At 39.9% G+C, this 13,258-nt stretch overlaps 1 protein-coding gene across 14 annotated transcripts in view; it reads right to left on the bottom strand.

Moving 5' to 3' along the window:
- LOC108115595 (sterile alpha motif domain-containing protein 5) overlaps positions 1-13,258 on the bottom strand; it is a 158,467-nt gene that overhangs the window by 113,329 nt on the left and 31,880 nt on the right. For 13 of the 14 annotated variants that reach the window (XM_041819196.1, XM_017227110.2, XM_041819201.1 and 10 more), the window contains one exon: positions 1,395-2,211. In XM_041819196.1, the coding sequence (XP_041675130.1) occupies positions 1,395-1,754 (360 nt within the window). In that variant the 5' untranslated portion in view covers positions 1,755-2,211. The remainder of the gene's footprint in view (positions 1-1,394; positions 2,212-13,258) is intronic. The other variant, XM_041819197.1, reaches the window with a different exon arrangement.

The raw sequence follows: 13,258 nt of genomic DNA, 5'->3' as shown, positions 1-13,258 counted from the left end.
ATGCACTGGGAGAAATTTACTAGAAGTTTGGGTAAGGAAAAAGAAAGATATTCAAGCTTATATCCCCTTTTTTATATAATTCCTCGATGATTTTTCGATTATTTTATATTACTTAAACTTTATTTCTTATTTCTTTAATTTATATCTTAAAAACCAACTTTCTTTCCCAGTGCACCTTGTGCATTTGCTGGTCAGAAAACGAAACATTTTTGGGGGCATCGGTGCCTTTTTGGTAACACATGATATGTCGCCTACCTGGGAGATGGCTTTTGCCCAGGAGTTGGAGCTGCAGTTTCTGGGATTCAGGGATTCAGGGATACTAGTGATGTGGGGCAAGAGAAGAGAGAGACAGGGATAGCACTCGCTGAGTGGAGAACAATGGGGACCGGCATGGAGCAATATGACACTCGAGTCTCGAATCTCGAGTCGGAGGATAAGGGGATATACCATATACTATATAGTTGCACTGGCGAAGCCAAAGCTAAAAGCTTCCCATACAAAAGGCAACTGGTCAGCGGAGAGTTGGCGTTGAGCACTAGAGGATCTCTGGATGAGGATGAGGATGAGGATGGGGATGAGTAGAAGGAAGGCCAAGAAACGAAGGTGGAGTTCTGCTGCTTTGCCTCTGTTTAAATGTTCTCCATTTTACTGTCAAGTGCGGACCGGACCGGGTTGACATTTGCCAACGATGCAACTGCCCCTGGGATACCCCTCCTCCGCCCGTGAACTGGTATTCCTTCCTTTTGGCCCTACTCCATTATTTGATTCTGCTTCGCATGTCGAGAATTTTAATTTAAGTATGTAAACTGACATTGAATAGTTTTTCGCCAGGGAGCACCACAGCTCTTTCCTTCTTGCTGTGGGCGGTCAATGGGCAACCGGAACCCAACCCCAAAAAATAGATGGTGGAAAGGAGGAGTAGAGGACTTCCCATAGTTTAGGGGACCAGGGCGAGTGCAATTTCAGTTTTGTTTGCAATTGGATTTCGTAATAGAAAGCTCTGGCCAAAAGTTTGGCATGCAGCGGGTCTGTCCGGGCTATTTCAACATGCTGGATTGAAAGTTTTATGACAGGCAGAGCAGGGGCAGATACTTTTAATAGATATTTAAGCCCTCGCCTCGGATTCTGTATCAGCCAAGGGGAGCCCGAATTTGGCATGTTAATGATGCTCGGCACGAGTTTCCCCAAGTCAAATTTTCACTAGCTCAACTTTGGTTTTGGGAAAGGGAAAGAATTTAAGGTTCTTGAAGTGCAGGAAATGTGACAAGATTAATTTTTATAGATTTTTTACCTTATTTTTAAAGAAAGAAAAAGGACTCCCAAAGCTCTTTTTCCCTTGACCATCTTCCTAAAATCCCTTATTAAATCTAGGAAAATTTAAAAAAAAAACTTACCGGTGTCGAATATGGATGCGCCGTGAGTCGTACTCCGTCCGTTTCCAGTTGCTCCCGCAGGACGAGCTCCAGTTCGTTGCTGGGCGGTGTTTCGCAGAGGATCTCCATGCTACCGGACAGAGAGTTCGGATCGTTGAGCATAAAGTAGACAGAGGCAGCACCTTTTTCCCTCAGCGATCGGATGCTCTTCAGCAGCTTGTGTCGATGGGCAGGATTCTCGACGCCAATGGCGTCCAGATCGGGATCACCGACCTGTTTACAGATCTCCAAATCGTCATAGCCATTGTCCAGGAAGCTCTCGGCATATTGGGCCAGGCCCAAAGCTCTCAGCCACTCGCAGACAATATTGCTAACGGCCATGATGGGAATTTGAGGTTAAAGATGAGGTGAATGGTTTTCTGGGTTGATTTCTTGCTGATTTGTGGGTGGTATCTGGGTGGTTTCCTTCCTCTACGTAAGACGAGTGAAGCTTACGTGTGCCCTGCCAATTACCGCTTACAAAATGGCGTCTATTAGTTTGGCTCGTCACGTGCTGTTCGACGGGAGTGCCACACCTCCTGGTTGCATGCAATTTCCACTTTGCGCACTTTAAGCTACTCTTTGTATTGTTTTAAATCGTCGCCATCGAGCACCCTTGAGCATTTTTCTTTAATTTTCCTTTGTTGCCCCGCCCCCGCGCAGACAGTCGTAAAAATTCAACGCGTACACTCATAAAAATTTATATCGCACTTTGAGCATTTTTAGCATAATCCCAGAAGGCTCCAACGCTGGTTTATCCTCACATTTTGTTTGGCGCCACCGCTTCTCTGCATTGCTTCTGGAAAAATAAAAAAAAAAAAAAAATAGGAATGGAGAATTTTTAGTAGTCAGCGAAAAACGTTTATTTTCAATAATTTAGAGAGCGGCCGGAAAATTGCATAAATTTGAAATGTCTGGCCGCATATGGTGAGCCCGCATATGTCTATGCAAAATAGATGATATAACCCATAGCCAACCCTGCTCCTACTCCCCTTGCAATCTACTCTTTGTACAGCGGAAAACCTCCCAGGAAAATCTGGTTTTCCCACCATAATATATATATCTCTCACACAAATCAATAGAACCCGCGGCTATTGCCACAATTGATGTTGATGACGTTGCACAGCCGAGAGACGAGATTCAAATCAAACTCAGAATGCTAGAAAATTAATTAAATCCCAGTAGCAGCTGCGGTTTGTTCAACACCACGTTGCATGCCACCCGCCCTCACTTCATTTCGTTTCAACTTCCCTTCACCCATTTTGGGAAATTCCCACAACTTCTTATCATCTAGGTAAAGGGCTTATAATGCGTGCATTCTTGCTCCTACGTTCTTGCAACACACATATCACTCCATCATAGGGAAACCCCCCATCTCCTTCCTAAAACTTGCTTCCGCTTTGGAGAATCCATCAGGCGTTAAACGCAAACTAAAAGCTTATACACACAGTTTTTCTTTTTTCCCCGAAAGAGGCGTGTGCCGCGCTTTTGGTGCTCCCTTGCTCATTGATAAATGATTGATTATCAATCCATTCATGGGCTGTAGCCCAGTGAGTGAGTGAGTGGGTGGGCGGTTGGGTGTGTGTTGTGGGCGCACTGCGGTTTCCCCCTGGCTTAGCGCTAAAGTTTAGTGTTTGCTTTTAGTTTATCTTTAATGGATTATTTTAGTGGTTGCTGGGCTCGTCAACGAGTGGCGGCAAAAGATGGGGAACATATATATTAAGAAGGCTAGTTTGTGGGTTTAGGATTTTGAGTTCTTATTAAGATACTTGATTGATAATACTGAAGAGATATATCATTATCTTTCCAAGTTAATGGACATAAAAGTATGTTATTTGAGATTTTCTAAGTTAAGGATCATTTTTATTTACTAGTAATAGTTACTAGTTTATGTTTATATTTTAAAATATAACAAAAATCGGCTTAATAACCCCATCTTTCCAAGAAACCGACATACCCTTTCATAGTTTTCACACCCCGGGTATAATCGTTCCCCTAATCCAGAAGGCCTCGCCCAATCTCATCACCCCCCCTACACACCTTTCGCCAAAGGACAAACATATCATATAATTTATGTTCCACTTCCACTCCCACTTCCAGAACAAACCAAACAGACACCCACCCACCTCTTTATCCCCCTTGTGACTAAGCTGATTTCTTGTTTTTTCAGTTGCTCTTCTCTAGTTTTTCTTTTACTTTGTGGCTGTGTGGCTGCTGCTATGTTGCTGTGTGGCAGCTGCTTTGTTTCGATTTTCATTTTCATTGGCATTGAATAGATCAATCATGGACGGGTTCGTTGGTATTCGGTTCGCCGTACAAATACATCAATGATGACCAATTATTCACCAATAAAACTGTCGACCAAATGTCATGAATTGAACTTTTACTTGCTGCGCTAAGCGGAAATCAATCGCAAATTGCTGGGAAAGTGATTTTCAAGAGCCAGTCTATGGAATCAATGTCGTTTTGTTTTTTTTTTTTTTATATTTTTATTTCAATGATTTAATGGAAAATGTGTGTGTGTGTGTCTGTCTGAAAGTGTGGCAGATTGATTGGAAAATTCATTTAGAATTATTGGCATTGGCAAGGCAAAGTGGTTCTTATGGCATTAATGGCTTGTTAATTAATTTTGCGCTTTTATAAATATTTTTGAAAGGGAATTATAAAGTTTTTTTTTTTATAGATTTTGCAACTCTTAACTAAGATTATTTTCTGTTAATTTTTCCAACCTTTTATTAAGCAACTCCCTCTGTTAACTTTTTCAATAAATCAATCATAATATATTACACATTTTTATGTACAGACATCAACTTAAATGCCAGGGCTTCTGGGACCCAAAACCCAAAAGCCAAAACCCAAACCAAACCCTTTCACTTCCGACCTATTGGCTTTGCATTTTGTGCTCTTTTTGGGGTCAAAGTTTGTCGGGGGCTCGATTTGTTTTGCTTTTGTTTTGATTTTTTCTCTTTTTGTTTCTGTTTAATTTCGTATTTTTGTATCTTCCGCCCACGCAGTTCACAGCGGGTGGTTGGGGGTAGATGTAACAACAACAACAGCAAAAACAATAACAAAAACAAAACTAAAGCGTACAACAATTTAATGCAACATCATCGAATAAATTGTGGCCGAACTTGTTGCAGTTGTTGGCTTCAGTCAACAAATTGATATCGCGTGGGCGTGTTGTCGTAACGCATTTTATACGAAAAACGTTTTTCCTCAGATTTTTCTTGTTTTTTTTTTGGGGTCTCTTCGGCCCGTTTAATTTGTTTGCCTGTCATTCTACGTCTCTTTTTCACATTTAAACGCTGTCATTGGGATCGTGTTTGACTCTTGGCCTTAGCTCTAAGACAATTGTGAGAGGTGTTGCCGGGCAAATCAAATTGCGGCTCAATAAAAATAGCCAAGCAAATTACAATTGGGATTGTTCAGTTTTATTGACTAGTGGTGGTTGTTGCACCATGCAACTTGCAGCGGCAACAAAAGCAACAGCAATTGCAACACGTCGCCAACAGCTGTGTCAGCTGGCACTTGGCTGTCTGTAGATTTATCTATCTAACATCTAGCGGGGACACGCGGCGTATGCGCAATTGCCATTTAATTAAAAATTATTTGCACAGCTCGCCAGGCGAAACGATTTTTCGTTGATTTCATTTATCATTTGTTGGATTTTTAATATTTTTTTTTACATTTTTTTTAAGCTCTGCAGGTGCGCAACGGAAATGGCATAAACAAAATAATTCACACGCTCAGCGGTCCACGACTTTGACTTAATGGCAATTAAGCTGGCCAAGTCCACGCACTTCTCCAGGCAATCTAATTATAATCATTAGCTTAGCAAACACATCTTCTCTCTCTGCTATATATATATATATATTTCTATAATTTTTGCATAGTCCCTGGAGAAGAGTCAGTGAGCAATAAAAATTATACAGAAAAGCAAATAAATTGCCTGGCCAGGGCGTCTTCATTAATGATAGGAAGTGGAAAGGGCGGCGGCGGCAGCGGCGGCCAAAATCCATTTGACAACATAAAATTTTTGTTTCAAGCAACTGCCGCGCCGCCATTGGGGGCATTAATACCAACGGCTAATTAACTTGTTGTTGAGCTCGTAAAATAGTTTGGCCCGCTCATCAAGATAATAAAGGCCCGGCCAAGTCGGCAGCCAGCCAAGTTTTCGGTTTCAGTTCGACTCTTTAATTGAGCCCAGAAAATTGTTGACTTTTGTGGCGTCAGCTGCAGGCCAGGAAAAAAAAAGGAAAAGAAGTCAGAAACGGATTCACTGTCACATATATATATAAAGATATATATGTATACAGTAAACACTTGAAGAATGTCCCGAAAAGGGAACGGAACTGGGCTGAACGAGCGACCTGACTGCAGTCACTTTTGGTAATTAGATTTTCAAGTCAAGATAATGAAGTGGACATTAAAATTTTACAACCTCCGGGCGGACTTAACACACATTCACATGTGAAACTAAACTAAAGGCAGGCCAACGAGCAAGCGAACGCATTCAATAAATTAATTACGAATTTCGAACCTTAGACTAGCCCCTTTTTAATACCAGGTGGTTGGTTGGTAAAGTAGAGGGGCTGCCTCTGCTGCTGCTGCTGCTGTTGAATGCCACACCCAGCAATAAATATTGAAAACTGTCCCTCTGTCTCTCTATCTCTGAGAAAACCAAAACCAGATTCAGATTCAGCTTCAGCTTCAGCTATAGATTCGCACACATGTCGTCTGGCTTTGGCATTTATAATGTAGTATATGCATGACTCTAATTAAACCGCAATTGTTGTGTAAACTTTAAGGAATTGATTGCTTGGACACGAACCCAGGGACAGGTCGTCGGCGTAAGGCAAGGAGTCTCTCCTCTGGCAATTAAGCAGCAATTGACTCTGGAGACAGGTTGGTTGCCATGTCTGCACATTAAATGAATCTCGAATTGCAGTCGAATTCTCAATGGAGAAGGAATGGTAACTAAATACTTATTGATTGAGGCATAATCACCAGCAAAATGATTTATTTTTATTGCCAAATGAAATCAGATCTTGTCTATTAATTAAATCATCATTTTGGAATATTTCCCAGTCTAAATGGTAGTTGAAATTAATAAATATATTAAAAAAAAAGGATAATTGTGGAATTTCATGTACTGTTTTATGTTCTTAATGAATGTGAATTAAATATTTATTTAGTTTTCTTGCTAAATGGAAACAGATAGAAGTTGGTTTTTAATTACAGGCTCATTAATTAAGCTGATTTTCTATTTAAATTAGAAATGGAATTAATATGCGGGTTTAAATTTTGCTCAATTAGAAGTTTAGAAATTCCAATTAAAATATTTAATAAATGTGGAAAATTATTTAGATGCTTATTTTAGGTTTAATGAAAGAAAAACCTGCATTTGGCTTTTTCTTTCTTGCTAATAAGTTAAAATTTGTTAATAAACCCAGTAACTTGATATTCAAATTAACCACAATTAAAACCCTAAGAATTCCTTGAAGAACCCATTAAATTCCCTTAGACAATTACCCACTTGATGTTCTCTATCAAAACCCCCCTAACGACTTTGACTTCCCATGTAAAACTGCACTATCTTGAGTTTTTTATGGCCCACAGGCTCAGCCCTTAATTGCCTTCAATTGATGTGGTATATCACGGCCACCGATTGATGTTGTTACTCTAGTTTTATAACCCATAACCAAGGGCTATATAACTGAATATAATAAAACATATAACCAACTCTGCGGTTGTCTAATAATGATCATCCAAGCCCATCGCCCAGTACCCAGTGCCCCCTTCCCAGGCCGCGAAATGTTGCAATCATAATTTTTACTCTCCCAGCGCAAAAATACTTCATGCTGGGCCCAAAAGCTGATGACCCTTTGGCATTTTGCATTTTGTTAAAAAAAAAAAAAAAAACAGAAACTAAAAACGAAAACACATACTCGGGAAAGGCAAATGCCTGAGAGGCAAAGCTCTGGCGCAGTATAAATAAATTTATATCATTTTTTTCGTCATTCAAACGCAGCGGGTGGTCAGCCCGCCAAAACAAAAAAAAAGACAAAGCGCAGGTGGCTTTAACCCCACACTAACTTTCCGTCTCATGATAATGTTTTTAATGTTCCATAATTTAGCATTTCTTGTAGTTTTATTTGTTTTATTTATTTATTTATTTATCTAAGGCTAACAATTAGTTAAAACTAAGAGCTAACAAATGGCTAGGAGCAATTTGTTGTTCGTTGAAAGCTGGGAAAAACAAATGGCGCTATATTTAAGTCAAAGAGGCATCTATAAATCCTCGTCATCAAGCAGGCTGACCCCCTGGAAAATGTTAAATCGTTAACCCTCATAATCAAAATTTTGGCAGCTCTTTGCATATACTTCTTATTGATTTTGTAACAAGGAAGGGGAAAAACAAAAAGAAAAAGAAAGAAAATATATATTAAAGATGAAAAGGAAATAAATGGAGACTCATTATGTAAGGGAAGAGAGAGCAGGAAGAGGTGGTGGCAACTGGCAACTGGCAACTGGCTGAAATGCAATAAATTCACATTAAGCTGCTCACATAAAACGCCTGATTGCGTTCCGAGCTGCACTGAGCTGATTTCCCCAGGATCGACCCAACCAATCTGAAGCTGAAGTTCAAGTCCTCCTCTTTGCTGTGAGAACGCGGCGAAGCCAACATCCTGTTGACAGTGGCAGGCGGCAGCTATCAATATTAAAAGCGCTTATTTGACAGAAATATGACAAATGCCTGACAGCTAAGGGCGTGGCACAGGTTGCTGGATGTCTGATGCCTCCTGCTGCCTTTTGCTGCTGCCCTGCGAAAAGTGCCAAGTCATTAGTAACGAAGGCAAGCAAGCAAGTGTCGGGAATGCTTTTTGGATTAGTCAATTCCAAATTGCGTGCATTCGATGGTGTGGAGTGTGGATGTGGATATGGCATCGCTTTGGGTCAGCACTCTTGGCCAGTAAGTGTGAAATATTCGCCTGATTTTGCACATCCATGCAGCACCGCCCCTGCTGTGCTAGTGACACGTGCAACACTCACGCCAGTCTGCCTGGACCCGCAACTACATTTCCACATATAATGTATCTCATATAAGGTCTAACCTCTTCCCCTCCTCGAAATGAGCATCAAAAATGCATTCAACTGTCAAAAGCTGGGGCGGAATCAATGAAGCGTTCTCCGCTCTAAAACTCATAGAGGAAATGTAGTCGGGAAATGGTGTTGTTATCGAAATTTTCATTCAGGGAAAGCTATAATAGATATTACTTCTTTCTAGATCATATATTCCATTAGCTTTTAGAATTTTTAACTCTCTTGTTAATGATTTCTCATCCATTACAATTAAGAAACAATTTTAAAATAAAATAGAGCCCCAACTTTAACCAACCTTAACACCATACGTTCCCTATCTCAATGATCTCTCGCTCTGTAATTTCCGCTTTTGCAATCAGTTTAAGTATTCCATTTTTTATCTGTATAATTTTCGCATTATTGGAAATATTATTTTTTAAATGCTCGTAAACATGCAGCTTGGTGACAATTTTATAAATATTTTTATGGCGATTCATAAAATTTTATACGCTCTGCAGTCGCTGAAAACCCCTCTAGCCTCCTCTCTCCTCTATCAATTTGTCGTCGCTGCAGTTTATGAATTCCGCTTGTTCCTGCCTTCCACTCTATATATATCCTATATATATATAAACTGTTTTATATTGTCACTGCAAGTGAGATAGACAGGGGAGGACATGCAACAGCAGCAGCGTTGTCATCAGTTGCAACAATTACTTAAATGCAGGCATAATTTGTGTACCGCCATCAGGCATACAGACAGACAGACACACAGGCGGAAAAGGGTTAAGGATGGTCAAAAGTTGGCAAGCCAATTTACTCGTCCACTGGTCTGAATATTTTTCACAATTTTATGATTATTACTATGGCTTCGACTATAATTACAATGATTATTATTTTGATGTGCGATGCGTATGTTGGATGAAGGGGGAAACTTTAACTTTCTGTAAACATCGATTTAAGTCAATTTCATTTTGTGAAATTTATTTTTAAGCGACAGAAAAACAATCATTTTCGCTTACTGAAGAATAAAATTCTCTTTTTTAAACCACAAACATAATTGTTATTAACCTTTTAACAATTTGATTTCTGTTCAATTTTTTCCATCATTAACTTTTTATTTTCCTTTTGCCGCAGTTTTATGAAATCAAAAAAAGTCGAAATAATATTTCATATTTAAATCTGATGGCCTTAATTGTTCTTCTGTCCCATAAATATTAATTTGGCATTCAATTTCCATTGATTAATTTCCAATTTAGCATTTTGTCAGAGTGTCTTTCCTTCTGCCACTGCCACATCTTTTATCAATTTCTGTAACCCCAAAGCAGAAGTCACATAAATCACAACAAATTCTTGTCTTTCCCGAAGATAAATAAACTTTCCTGTCCTTTATATTTCAACTTTTTTTTTTTTTGCCATTTAGCTTTGATTGAACCGAAACCGAACGTACAATGGCAATTAACCCATAAAAATGAAAATGCCCACATTTACGAGCCTCTCCATCGCCCATCGAGCAGACAGTCAGTCAAATTAATTGAAATTCAAAGCTCCGGGTTTTGGCTTTTTACTATGGCTTTGGCTTTGATTTTGCCATCGGTTTTATGAGTATTTGTCGGCGGAGCTGAGGACAGAGTTTTCTGCTTAATTTTACTTCATTCGCTTGGTTCATCAGCATCAGGCTGGCTGGCTGGCTGGCTGGCTCTTCTGACTTGTGTTTCCAATGAATAATAAAGTGGAGTGAAGTACGACCAAGCCAGGCCAGCCCAGGCCAATCCAAATGAGGGGCTGCCGCCAACAGACTTGCTGCAGATATAAATCAATTCCCGGGAAGCGACAAAATTTACATTCCGATTTGCCAGCGATCTCTTTTTTGTCCCCAGCCTCCGTTCTCTTATTGAGATTTCATCGCCGTCTTTGTGGCAGCAACACGCATGCGTCGTCGTCGTCGTCGTCGTCGTCATTCATGATGCTCGAATAAAGTGAATTTATGGCAAAGCTTAACACAAGCGGCATTGTATCAATAATAATAATAATAAAGAAAAGAAAAATACGGAAAAATAAAAGGTGGCCAGCTTGATCGTTACAATTCGTAAGCGTTTAAATGTGTTTAAGTGGGCCTTGATTAATGACTTCCAAAGTGCGTTTCACGCACTCGCCACGGGAGATCTGGTCAAAGCTTTTGGGGCAACAAGGGGTTAAGCAGGGTATATACAATTGAAACTACAAGCCATATCGATAGGCGTGACTATGATAACAAAGGCCTTGACTAAAGGTATATCGATCATGAGCCATCATCATCATCATGAGATCGCAGCAATTTGTAAGGTTTAGGCAACTTTTTAAAATTGTATCCGCCTCATGATCAAACCAATTTGTTATTATTTTAGCTTTAACTTTCATCATCAAGTTTGCCTCTATAAATTAGGCCTAAAAGGCCCTTGAGTTTGTTTTGTCTTTCAAACTGTTGAACAAACTTTTGTTTTAAACTCTATGCGGGTTTTAAGATTAATAAGTTATTAGGTTTTGTTAGTAATTAATCATAGAGAGGCTTAAGTCTTTGCTTTGTTTTTATAGGTGATGGATTTTAAGGCTTAATCGGGTTAGGTATTAATAGAACTATAATTTTTAGTAGAAAATGTTTAAGAGACATTCATAATGCTTAACATTTTTCTAGCATTTTGTATTTAAAACATCGATATTACACTTTTTCTGTATCTAATCCATCAAATTTAGCCATAAGCTTTGATTTATGTTTATGCTTATTGGGAATTGTCATTTTTCAAATATTCAAAAATCTTTATTAGTTCCCAAAAATCTTCATCTGACCACTATCAACCTTTAAAATCACCTCCCAAATTCATTTCCGTTTCCAAAGTCTCCAATATCACATCAAGATCTTTCGGCCATCCTCACTAAAAACACCCATGAACCTATCTCTATATAGATCCCAACCTTTTAACAGTTTTACCCCCACCTCCAACTCTCAGCCCTGTCAAATCTCTTCACTCAAATCATATCCAAATCAGTGTCAAGCCGCATTACCCCAAAAACACACAAAAACCCCATCAACTAGCTCAAATTTCAGAGCCACAACCCACCGGGAAGAATTGAAATTTCATCATGTTTATTAGCCTAGCAGAATCTCTTGGCTCATTCTTCTCGTTCCAGACAGATGCCTGCCCCATCATAAAACCGAGTCGCCACAGACCATTAATGAAAATTACGATACGATGATGATATACGAATTGTTTTCAAGAGGAAGGAGCAAGAAATTTTCCAACCGACTGACTGCTGCCTTGGATCAGATAAAAACCCGAGAATGTCATGTCAAAATGTGGCGCTGCCCTTTAAGCCACTTTTATACCTCGAAAAACCTTATATGACTGAGAGCTGCCGATCTCTGGCAGGTACAAAAGAACAAGGACTATATCTCTGTATGTATCCGATACCCACGCGACCCTATATATATAGCCTGTAAACTGATCTCTTTGGCAAGAACAATACGGGCGAAAAAAAGAGGATAACCAACAATTCGGTTGAAATGAAAAATTGAAAAACGAAAGTGAAGGAAGCGCTGGAGGTGGAGTTGTCATTTGACAACGTCGCAGCACAATTACACAACTAAAGTGAACAATATTAAACGAAATTATACTCGAAAAGGAGCGTAAGAGAGCCAGAACGACAAAAGGCCCATCCGTATTGGCGGCATAAAACAAAAGGGCCCAAAAGGCAGACAGAAGGCATTCATCCATCCTAAAAGGGGCAGCTGCCCCTTCGGCCAAACCGGGTTTTCTGTATCATTTTTCATGACATGTAGAAGGTACACACACAAACACACTCGAATATGTACATATATATAGTTATATATCCTGTCATTGTTGTCAGCCACTTGAAAATGCAATTGCAGCCGCCTAATTAGTCCCTTAACTAATTTAGAGATACATTTGCCCTTCTCAGAGAAAACTCTGAAGGAATGATAATTTACTACCGCCACCCCGCAAAAATGCAAACTCAGAACGAACACAAATCATTTATTTTCGTTGCCCAAGTTGATGTTCATATTGCCACAGACGACTTCATCATTTTACGATTATTTCTAGCAATTTCAATGCACTACTCATCCCAGTCTCCATATACCCCAACTCGCCCCTCTCATCGAACCCTTGGAAAATGTGGCGAAAATTTACGATGCCTGTGACACAGTTAACTCATGCTCGACACCAAAACATATATCAAATGTGTGGCACGACTTGGAATGCCATTTGGATAGGTGGAGGAGGAGAAGGAGCAGGAGTATGGGTTACCTGCTTTACCCAGAACTGGCAGCCACCACAGACAGACGAAGGACCGTGCCCCACCAAACAATAACGTGAAATATGTGCGGCGTTTTGCAATTCATACGCAAAAATGGATGAGGCAGCCACAGCAGCAGCAGCAGCGGCAACAGCAGCATTGAGCGGCCCATTTGAACCGTTCGACCTGCCAATGGACGGTCCACAGTAGCCACCACCGCATATGCAACCGAAATCGAGTAGCGGGGGGAACACAATAACACATTGTCTGGAGTAAAATGGACAGAAAAAAGTGCGGCATTGGCAAGTGCCAAACAGGGAGAATAAAGGGATACAGTGCGTGGCATAACTATAAGGTACTTTTGGTTTATAACTACTTTTGAAAGTGGTTTAAATCATAGAAAAATCCAGAAACTTTTTCTGTGATTACTTATAACAATCTAAACTTATTGAACCTTCCAAATCCAAGATACT

Source organism: Drosophila eugracilis, unplaced genomic scaffold, assembly GCF_018153835.1.
Source record: "Drosophila eugracilis isolate 14026-0451.02 unplaced genomic scaffold, ASM1815383v1 contig_47, whole genome shotgun sequence".
Taxonomy (NCBI): Eukaryota; Metazoa; Arthropoda; class Insecta; order Diptera; family Drosophilidae; genus Drosophila; species Drosophila eugracilis.
The sequence above is the reverse complement of the archived record's forward strand: the minus strand, read 5'-3'. Positions and strand labels throughout refer to the sequence as shown.